General features: G+C 34.0%; 1 protein-coding gene across 1 annotated transcript; it reads left to right on the top strand.

The window, feature by feature from the left end:
* Window positions 1-1,291: 1,291 nt before the first annotated feature.
* Window positions 1,292-11,278, top strand: LOC132544526 (putative amine oxidase [copper-containing]). The gene is made up of 3 exons (XM_060208136.1): window positions 1,292-1,333; window positions 8,822-10,917; window positions 11,227-11,278. The coding sequence occupies exons 1-3, from the start codon at window positions 1,292-1,294 to the stop codon at window positions 11,276-11,278; spliced, it is 2,190 nt and encodes a 729-aa protein (XP_060064119.1).
* The last annotated feature ends 478 nt before the right edge of the window (window positions 11,279-11,756 follow it).

Genomic DNA, 11,756 nt, shown 5'->3' with positions numbered 1-11,756 from the left:
CCGCTGTCTACAAGTCACCGTTGTCTCGATATTCAAGGGCTTGTTCCTAATATCAGGATTTCGTGCAACATGTTCACATTTAACGATTAATCTTGCAACACAGCGCTTCGAGCGATGCATGTTAATGAAATCTATGGTGGGATGTTTGATGTTAACATTAATCTTATTTGTGAACGTGACGTTTCTTATTTTAATTCAGTTTTCACATTATCTAGGATGAATTTTATCCATGTCATCGACTTTGGATTTGAATTAAGATTATTTCGATTTGTCGATATTTTATGTTGTTTGTTTTTAACTTGACCAAGATTTACAGGAATGGAGTTCATTGATTAAACAAAAATGACGTTCCCATTAGAGTAGCCTGAAATGTTCTTGTACATTTTTTTCATATTCTGTCTTTAGTATTTTAATATTCCAATTCTGGATTTGTTAAAAGTCGTAACCACGTGTTGTTTTAATATATTGTTTTAACAAATTAAGTTGAGAAAATATTGCAATGAATTATTATGTTATCCTTCTTACGGAATGTCAGAATATTGCATGAAGACCCTAAAGTGACTAGGTAAATAAACAACCGTACACATTGACGTCCAATAGACCGCCTGCGTAGTTATAGGCGGGAACGTTCTAGTCAATGGTCAATTTCCTTCGGCATGCTGCCAAAAATATGAACCAGCGACGGAGGCTGGATTTGATAAGATATGAATGATGGCAAACATCCTGAGCGCCTATGATTTTGTGTGATGCCGTGCCGAGCTTCAGTCTTTATTTTCCGTTGTGAAATACATAGTATTTGTGACGTGTACCTCCGTATCCATCGCGAGGCCTCGCATGTAAATAAAAGGCAGAAACTTCTGACTGGACCAAACCATACGTGTTAAACACTGACATACGTGTTCGCTTTCAAAATACGCTTAGAGAGAATTTCACCTGGATATTTAACAACAGGTAAACATGTGCTTTGGATGGATCACATAATTTGTAATTGAAAATATTTAAGGCATATATTTAATTATTTTACTATAAATCGTTAAGAGTAACTCATTATTCATCATTATTATTCTTTTTTTCTTTTTAGTATTATAAATGATCAGGTAAACACAAAATCATGTTTGGTCAGCACACCTAGACTGTGTGTAAAAATAAAATTTCTTGGGAAAACTTAAAGACATTAAGTTGTGTTAACTGACCAGGCACGCGCATGACGTAATGAGCAAGACTCATTAATGCGTATACTCTACCAATCTACGTGTTTGTGTATTTGTAGTGACCTACACTGACCGCAACCATGTTCGAGTCGGACGCAGAGAGAGGTCAGACCCTTGCCAAGGTAGGTCAGAGTGATTCACCGAATTTTGCGTAAATTCATTTCAAAAACATATCAAAGTGCTTTTCGAAAATTCCTATTATTATATTGTAAGGATATGTTATCTCAACAATTGTTTGTAAATTAGAATGATACTTTTAGTATATGTAACGAAAATACGGAAAGAACCTTCTAACACTTTATTTGTGTGCATTTCTTATAAGGTGTTGTTGCCTTTGTTGATCTAAAATGTGTTTATATCACTAAATCAATTTCTGATGAATTTGTCCATTATGAATATATAGACAGTAGGATTGTCCCTCTTTAGAAGAATTATATTTGTATTTATTGAATTTTTAGCAGTTCGATGTAAAAAACCTGATATGACGTATATAATTATTTCTAGACAGTATGCTTTTCATTTTTCCATTTCAATTACAGGTGTAAGATATTTTTTGTAGATATATTCAGATGTACATGTTTTCAAGATTTTATTTTTCACGATTGGTGAATAAATATTTTTGTAATGTTATGTATATTCATAAGCAGAATGATTCTCTCTCGTAATAGTAATCGTAATTGCATTCGTGCTTACCCAATAAATGTTCATGAAAAGATGAGATTAAAGAAATTAATATTCTAACTTCGTACGGTACCGAAAAAAGTTAAATACTTATGCGATAATTCATCATTTCTTCTTTGCTGCTGAAAACCATTTTCAAAACATATTTAAGTTTCACAATATTTGTTAACATATCAGATCGTTTGTTGAATGCATGTGTCTCCCTCTCCTACAAAGATCCAATGTTTAAATAACACAATTACCTATTACCCTAATCCAATAGGATTCCAGTTTAAATTACAATGATAACAACCGTGTTATCTCTACGAAAAGTGTATTGAATTAGACTTTTTCTGTATGCTGGAATATTCAACTAGAAGTATTGTTATTTGCTTTCAGATTTTACTCGATGTTTAAAAAAAAGTGTCCGCAGATCACTATAATGCTAAATAAAGTGTATATAGCATGTTCACGTTTTAAAGCTTACGCTGAATATAAAAAATAACGTTCATTATTCGTTTTGTTTATATCGAATATTTTTGATTGGGTTGAAAAGTAACCTAGAGGCGTTTTCATTGTTGTGTAAATAGTGTTGCATATGTATTGAATATTTGAAATCTATATGTACATTTATTGAGTAGTGTGTAATGTTAACTAGATATTCATATTTTATCTTGATGGATTTTACGGTATGAAAAATGATCTAGTCGCGTAATGATGGGTTTTATAATTTGTTCATAAATTGTTCGAAAATCTTCTTGATATCAATTAATCTTTTATTGGTCTTCCTAGATAAATATGTTTAAGAATACAAATCTCTCTGGATATCTAAAGGTCCTTGTTAAGTGCTGTAACTATTATTTAACACCTTGCTTATTTATCTGGATATCAGCCAAATATAATATACATTATATTGCAATTTTCACTGGATATCTATTAATGGTTTGTTATTTATGTTGAAAATGATCTGTCTTGACACTTCTCAATGGTTTGTGATTTTGTATCGTCGTTTAAAACTGGTTCAAATATATAACGCCATTGTAGAAAATAGCTTGTAAATCTCTTTCAATATTTATCAATGTTTTATGTATTAGTAACAATTCATCTGGAAATTTATTATTGATATACTTTGATCAATATTATTTGTCAAGAAATGCCGATGGTCAGTGGTTTGGAAATATATTTTGACGTTGTTTTTTAATGAAATGTATCAGCGTGGACGTTAAGTAAATGATTCTAAATAATTTTGCATACATATATCGATTCATGTCTTGGTGATCTGTCTAGCTCTATATATATGGTAATAAATCTCATTGATAATTGACTTGTTGACATGTTGATCTGGCTGTCTTATGATTGATATAAAATCTATGGTTATATTTATCTAAATAGCTAGATGTTTTTGTTCGTATGTCTCAACTAGGACTTTGTAATATTCCTTGGCAATATGACACTGGCGCTCCCTTTGAGGCTAAAAGGCTGAAAACGCAATAACAAAATACGAAAAGGAAGTCACTTTTCAAAAACAAAACACATTGTTTGGGAAATTTCTTTAATGTAATCTTTGATCAAGCTATTGTATTTGCGTTTAAGCTCTAAATTCAAAATTAAACGTGCTATTCAAGCGAGTGTATTTTGTACAACCTATATAAGGAATTTGATTTTTGAAAGAAATTAAAGAAAAACGTAGTTATTGTTTCACAGGAAGATATTTACTAATTTCGTAGTATACAAAATAATGTTTTCAATTTTATCTGACCCTCAATGGAGTATTTCAATGAAAGAGTATTATTTTGATACTATATTTTCTACTTTCCCAATCCTTACTGGTAAGTTTTGTTAAACAATGAAGTCACTTGAGCGAAGCGTTGTGACCTTTTCTGATCCGTCTTCGGCGATTGTGTCGTGTATTGTCCGTTAACATTTTCACAAGTCGGATTTCTTCTTGAAAACCGCAACAGAGACGTCAATAACATTTTGCAAAAAGGTCCCACGGGCAATGACAAACTGATTTCATAAATTTTCTGTTTCTTATCCCAAGGAGCCTCGTGGAAAAATTGCTTCAATTTAAAATCTTCGAAGCGGGATGCGGAAAAATAAAACAAACTCTTCTTGAATAGAAGGGTCGCGAATTGCTCTGTTAAAATTAGAAAATTGATGATCTTCAGGCCGTCAGTTTAAAGAAGGACTAGATTTAGCTATATTTCATATACGAAAATGCAAAAGAACATTGTAGGTCAATTTTTATTTGAATTATTGTCATCAGTAGCAGTCTAAGAATATGGAAAGACACATATAGACGCATTTCTAGGTCCTGAAGGCAGGGACCCAAATGGTGTTTATTTGCTTATATTCCAAAAGTCTTTATATGCAGGTAAAATATTGTAAATAAAAACAATTCTTGAATTAAACCCCTCCGAAGTGCTTTCATCAAAATTTGTTAATATTTGAAAAATCTTCTTCTGCGGACTCCCGAAGTAACCTATCTCCCTCCAGGGAGAGGCTTTTAATTACATTGATAAGTAGAAATAAATAGAAAAGTCGTACATTTGAGTATTTTTGATTTTTTCCTTAGTAAAACTACACCATACAACTGTTTTGTCCTTCTAGAACTTTCCAAATTTTCCAGCCTATGAGGCGACTGAGGGAAATCCAATTTAACCGAAATATATCCACTTATTGAAGAACATCGTCACATACATGTGTATATTCTGAACCGTGATATAATTTGAATAAATCAGGAATATTTCCAGAGAGCAGATTGCATTAAAAAAGAGCTAGAATTTTATCATTTGTGTATTCCTATTGTTCTTCGAGCCCGCTATATAAGGGTCCAGGGATTGTTGCAGTAGTTTGTAAACATGCCAGTAAATATGAACATGAAACAAGTTTCGAATAATGCTGATTTGTTCATAAATCGATGGTAAATGATAAGTTCTACCTGGAAAGATAATATTGCCCGAATATTGATCAACTGACTTCCAGTCATTGTTAAACCCGAAATTGTGCATCACGATTGTCCTCCTTCTTACATAATCTATGAAAGTACCTATATTAGGACAAATCTGACAGTCGTTGTTGTGGTTGAAATCTTCTCTTAGTCATGCCATTACTATCTATGAAAGCTCTTTGACGGTTGGTGATTTTAGGACAATTATAACGGTAACTAATGTTATGGCAACGCTTTCATTTTTACATTGAAATTTGATTTGTCTTTCTTGTAAATTTTGATAATAACTCTTGCCATGCCAAGTCTGAGTTCAAGCTGTGTGCTGATGAGTTGAAGCTTACAATGTAATAAACGGAATAATAATAATACTTCAAGTAAATGACGAATTAATATTCATTATAAATTATTTTCTTTTTAAAAGTTTTCTGTTTAATTAGCAACTCGTAAAATCAACCAGATAAAGCAGGTGGTAATATGGTAATTTCATCTTTGTTTCTGATTGAATGATTTTTGCCATTGCTATTAGTAAGTAATTTTGGAACTGTATGTATACGGTTAATGATATTTGAAAGTTTAAAAGAATTCCTTTTTATTACACACATTTGAACCGTACTTTTAAAACATACAAGTAAAGAGAGAATGTACAAAAATATTCATACTATTCCATTTATTTTTGCGCAGTTGGAAACTTGAAGAGACGCGTTAAATCTGACGAGAGTCACTCATCTATAATAACATTCCTTCTTCTGTGTTCATCACTCTATCAATCTTATCTATAGCTAACTAGACAGACACGAGGGGGTGCAAATCATCACTGATCGGTCAGTGATACTCAGTAAAACTGCCCTCTTTGTAAAGTACATCCTACGCATAAAATGTTCAACGATTCGTCATAATCAGAGAATACATCTCATAGAATATTTAAACAATTAAAATTCTATGATGCCAAATAATAATATTCATTCAGAACATGCAAAATACCTGAGAAAGAAAACAATAAACCAAAAAATCGATTAATTTAAAGGTGCTTGTTTTTGGGGTTCTATTTGAAGCAACTTTTGAGCTTGGAATAATGTGTACGAGGAAACATTCGCTCAGTGTTATTTTCGTCCTCCCATAAAAAAACATTTGTCTCCGATTCTCGCTAAAATACAATAGTGTACATTTCAACATAAGTTTAAAACTTTTGCTTCTTTTTTTAGTTCTTTTATTTTAAACATATACTATTGCAAAAAAAAAAAAAGAGAAAAAAATGGATTGGGCACAAAAGTTATATCAACATTATCGACGCCCTCTCCAATCAATATACATATAAATTTTAAGGCAATGGCATACAAGAACAAAATAATGAGGTATGATATACATGTAACAATTAATATATCATTATAATTTTATACGGAGCTGGTTTCTTATCTTAAAATGTAAATCTATTGCTTGCCCTTATGTAAATTTGCAGAAGATTAAAAATGTTTTCATTAAGTTTTAATGGTAATTGTCTATCCCCATAAAGCAGTAGTTCTGTGTCAATGTCATGAATAATATTTAAAACGTTTAAATTGTTTAGCATTACTAGTCTCTGATTTTGATAATTGTGACAAACAAAAAAGAAAAGATGAACATCTTCACAGGCAAAGCCACAGGAACACATTGGGCTAGCCACAAGGTTAACACGAAAAATATCATATTTTAATGAACTGCACTGATGTCTTAATTTTGTATGAATAATATTAACTTTCCTTTGACCATAATTAAAATATGGTGGAGAAGTCAACTGTCTTTGACCAGGAAGAAAAAAAATTTTTGCACTCATTTCAGGATTTCAATTACGAAATGAGTTTTCTCATCAATATAGAAAATTATGTTTAAATTGCTTTTGCCTCCTTTATTTCACCTTACGGACAAAATGGTGAAATGGTTGAAATCTAAACTGCTCCGAAAGTTTCTTTGTATTCAGTAATACCACGACAAAACGATAACTTGATAAAATTTTTAGTAAAGGCAATAAAACCATTGTCTTCACTTCTACCGATTATAAATTTTGATAAAATAACGAAAATTATGACTCACCAAAGAAAATAATCAACATCTTGTATGAAATGAATTCAAGTTCGTTTTAAGTTGATTCTGCTTCATCGACCACATCCGGTATGTAAATCTTGGTTAATCCAAGTAAGAAATGACACGCTTCAAAATGAGAATAAGGTATACAACTAGGGACCAATTCAATCTTATTCAATTGAATGTTGAAATATTTAAAGATTGAACGTTATTTATCACCACCAATATTAATATGCTTTTTGATTCTCAATAAGGTATTCGGAATATGTATTACAAATAAATAGCTTGATCGTGTGAATGACAATTCTTGCTTCGTCGAGTTTGATGGTAAGGATTCCTGTCAGACTTTTAACATGACTTAGAGGGAAAGCTTATCACAACGTCAAAAAGACCACGCAAGCCCCTCATTTCATAATTTTTAGACATATTGATAATGTCTTGTCTTTAAATGACAAGGGCACAAATTTAGAACCTTATTCCCAATCCTGTCAGGTTTAGCTATAGGTTATTAGGGGTCTGTTCTCAGCTGTCGGCAACTGACAAACTCGTAACACGGGCTTTATTGATATGCAAAATGATGACTTTTGTGTTGTGGTCACAATGATCTCATTTGTTAACTTGTCGTCATTTGGCAACATGACATAACTTACTTTTATTGATTTTTTATGGCATTAATAAAGCAAAAGACGCTTACCTTTCCGGAACGCATTGACATATTATCCTGTACTTTTTGTACCTTTTTCAGTGGTTCCATTGTCAATCTTTCTTTTGTTCATAGAGTCCCTTTGTTTATCGAATTTAAATTTAAATATCTTGTTCTTTCGTCGATATTTTCTTTGTTGTCTTCCCAATCCTGCCATTTCGTATAGTGACGGATTATGTTTTTATTTTAAAATAATGTATTATCTCTCCAGAGACAATTATTGCCTAGAAACAGTTTTCATTGCCTCTATATATGGTGTCCAGTGATCTTATGAAGTGACCAGTTTGAAGTGACTGCATTTTAAATCTCTTTGTCTTCGTATACAGGTGATTGTCTTTCCACATTTTATATATACGTTACATGAACCTGCGAGTACAAAACACATATGTTATAATTTTGTTCGAAATGGGTTGTACAGTATGTTATTTTTCGTTGATAATCATAAGGATCATTACCTCTTCATCATGTAACGTTATTTATACAAAGATCAAAACCAAGAAAGTGTTAACAAATGTCCAGATAATTACTCACCTTGAGTTGTAGTAGTTATAATGCATTTTTCGGTGGTTGGAATCAACTGAAATATAGCAAAATCTATCCGTTCAATTAAGTCTTGTTTGTGTAATAATCTTTTAAATTAAATAAAAGATCTTCAATAGAACATCGTTAACTCTAAATAGTAGACTTATGATAACAAAATACAAAACTGGTATTGTAGCAATACTGAGCAGAAGGATTCCTGATAAGTTTTATCTTCAAGTAATTTAACCCAACTTGCACACACTTTTTGTGTTTCATTATTTTTTATCAAACCGTATATTCTCAGCGAAAACTGCTGTACATAAAGAGGAGTACTTACAGAGTAGTCTCCCTTCATTAATTTTTATTTTAGAGTTACTTTCCTTTGATAAGACTCAGAACATGGATTACACGATGATATGCTATCATTATGTACATATCATATCATGTTTTTTAACCATTTTTATTTTCACTATTCTTTTTTCAGTTCATTTCATGGTATTGTATACAAAAAGTCACGAAAATGATATTATTTATTCCATAAATAATGAAATTTGTTAGTGACATTCGGTACACCTATACATAACAGTAATTTTTTTTCTATAATTAGGTGTCATGCTTATATACGCTTCTTTTGCAATTTCAGAAATGCATGGGAAATGAACTTTTTCCACACTGACAGTTTATTATTTCACTACTTATGTACTTTGTTACTTGCAGAATACTTTCTACAAACTGAAGAAGATGCTAGACAACTCTTACAAATGGAAATGGATATCGCTTATATTTACCATCTCCACCACTGCCTTCCTGGTCATCAGCGTGTCCGTCTGGGTAGTCAAGGACCGACAGATCAAGGCAGCGAAACTACCCAGTTGCGCTCTCGATTCAGACAGACAACTGTCAAGGTCCAAACGACAGGCAAGTCAGAACGACGTCTTTGCTGCCATTACATCTGAGGAAATTGATGAGGTCTTAGAGTACTTATATGCGGACATGGTCTTGAACTTGACAAAGCCGGACGAGGCTGCTATTGACTCCAGTTTCATACACACAATAGAACTCCAACCTCCAAGGAAACAGAACGTACTTGATTATTTGTCTGGTTTAAGCAAGCAACCAGAGAGAATGGCCAAGGTGTTGATTTTCCGAGGAGATGTAACGCCACCTGTCCTCCAGGAGTATATCGTAGGACCCTTATCCAACATATCGGAAGCGAGAGTGATGAACACATCCGCTAGGAAGACTACAATTCCTTACAACTTCAGACCGTTCTCATCTTTCGAATTTAAGGCAATCTACAAACACATAATTACGTATATTGCGAGGCGCGCCGGACACGTTTTGAGAGAGAGCTACAATGCCACTCCATTAGACTGCGGCAGGCAGTGCCTAAGGTTCTCTATGACTCCGATATCAAGTGCTTTTCTATCGAAAGGTGAACGTAAGTCTTGGTTTTGGTTTGCTTACGACATCGAGTTTTACACATTACATCCTCTTGATTTCCAATACAGGGTCAATATGACAAGCGCTAACCCCAAGGAATGGACCATTGAGAATGTTTGGTATGCGAATCAGATGTTCTCCAGTCTTGATGAATTTCTTACCGCGTACACATGTGGAAATATCAATAAGACCGTGATGTCCTTCCCTTCCGCCGAAGAAAACAAGTATAGTTCTTTACATTTTCGAGAACCGTTCTTCCCTGAAGCTGTTCTTCGTCCTCCCATTCAAGTGGAGCCTGACGGAACCCGTATCAACATTGCAGATAATGAAATACACTACCTCGCTTGGGATCTAAAATATCGGATGTCTCCAACGGTCGGACTTCAACTGTTTGATGTCAAATTTGACGGAGAGAGAATTCTCTATGAGATAAGCTTGCAGGAGGTGGTGGTTACATATTCTGGGTTCAGCCCATCCGCTCGAATGCTTAATTATGCTGATAGCGCGGGGTTATTTGGTACCAGGTGCAGAGGCCTGTTACCAAGTGTTGACTGTCCTGCAAACGCACGGTTCCTTAACACACATTTATACTCTGCTAATGAAGGTGGTCATCGGACTTATGAAAATGCAATGTGTGTATTTGAACATACTACAAACACACCTATTCGAAGACATCGCGCTTATGGTCGTATTGGGGCTTTTTACGGAGGCCTGGTTAGCTCTGTCTTGGTAGTGAGAACGATACTGTCCGTGATCAATTACGACTATATATATGACTTCTACTTCTACCAGACAGGGGCAGTAGAGGTGAAAATTTCTCTCACAGGCTATCTCGGAACAACCTTCCACATCCCAGAAGAAAACCCATATGGAGTACACATTAAAGAAGGCATCAACGCTGGAATCCACAATCATTTATTCCACATGAAGGTAGATTTAGACGTGAAAGGAACTGAAAACCGCTTTGAAACCCTCGACCTAAAAGTGGAGAACAAGACCGATCCATGGGTTGATGGTGGCCACCACGTACAAACGTACTATGAGAGAAACGTGAAAAAAACAGAACTTGAAGCAATCTGCAATTATAATTTCTCAGCTCCAAAATATTTTCTAGTCTCGAGTCATAACGAAACCAGCGCGCAAGGTCTACCTCGATCATTCCGGCTGCTACCTAGAGGGATGTCAAATATGTTGGTGAATCCCAATTATGGGTTTTCAAGCTCTATTCCATGGGCGAGACAGCAGGTGGCTGTTACTCAACACAAGGATGAGGAGGAGACAAGCACTTCTATATTTGCTATGTGGGATGCTAGCGATCCAGTCGTCGACTTTGCGAAGTACATAGAGGACGACGAGAATATCGTTGGGGAGGTAGCTGCATTCTTTTATTTTCAAATCTTTTTATAACTTAACTCATTCTGAAATTTAATATATATCTTCCATCATTTATCAATAAGTATTTGTGTCTCATTCAAGCAACCTTTAAAGTTGTTTCTTAAAAAGTTCAAGAATATTAAAAGGTGAACGAATATTGATGCACTTGTATGAGTCGGTTGATTAATATTTTTTAATATGTCAAAATGATAAAGTCATATGTAAAATAATTACATGGAAAAATATTATATAAAGTTTTTTTGTAAATCTCAAATCATATAAAAAAATAATCTGTTCTTTTATTCAGGATATAGTGGCATGGGTCACCCTTGGAACTCAACATATACCGCAGATTGAAAACGTCCCCAACACAGGTACAGTTGGAACTCATTTGTCTCTCTTCATCATGCCATACAACTATTTTGACGAGGATCCTTCCATGCGATCACGAGACGGTGTGCGCATAACTCCGATTTCAAATGATCGCCCAACAGATGGCGCTAATGTAGAGCGTCATAACCGGAAGTCAGACAAGGCATGCGTGGCCAGTGTTTCCCTTCCAGATGACGACTTACAAAAGAACAGTAGATTTTTGTTCACATAGTTTATTGACTTTTAGAACAAGTGCACACAGGCAGCTAAGCTATTGGAAAATATTCATACTTGTAATCAATGAATTGTTATGCTAGAGTCGGAGAAACAGGACACTAATAGAGCAATTGTTTGTCCCGCAAAGCATAAGTTTGAGCATAAAACTGTTATATGTGAACTATACTATCATTTCAGCACAGAAACAATGCAATTTATTTTATTGGTGTGTTTTCGGAATACACAA

The sequence above is a fragment of the Ylistrum balloti genome, unplaced genomic scaffold (genome assembly GCF_031769215.1).
Source record: "Ylistrum balloti isolate Yb309-2 unplaced genomic scaffold, AGI_CSIRO_Ybal_v1 Utg369800, whole genome shotgun sequence".
In the NCBI taxonomy this organism is placed as follows: domain Eukaryota; kingdom Metazoa; phylum Mollusca; class Bivalvia; order Pectinida; family Pectinidae; genus Ylistrum; species Ylistrum balloti.
This window is presented reverse-complemented; position numbering and strand designations above follow the sequence as displayed.

Excerpts from the sequence above, each read along its gene's own strand:
- LOC132544526 (XM_060208136.1), top strand. The coding sequence starts at position 1,292 with ATGTTCGAGTCGGACGCAGAGAGAGGTCAGACCCTTGCCAAG. Across the intron at positions 1,334-8,821 it reads GAGGTCAGACCCTTGCCAAG|AATACTTTCTACAAACTGAA; the intron begins GTAGGTCAGAGT and ends TGTTACTTGCAG. Across the intron at positions 10,918-11,226 it reads GACGAGAATATCGTTGGGGA|AGGATATAGTGGCATGGGTC; the intron begins GGTAGCTGCATT and ends GTTCTTTTATTC.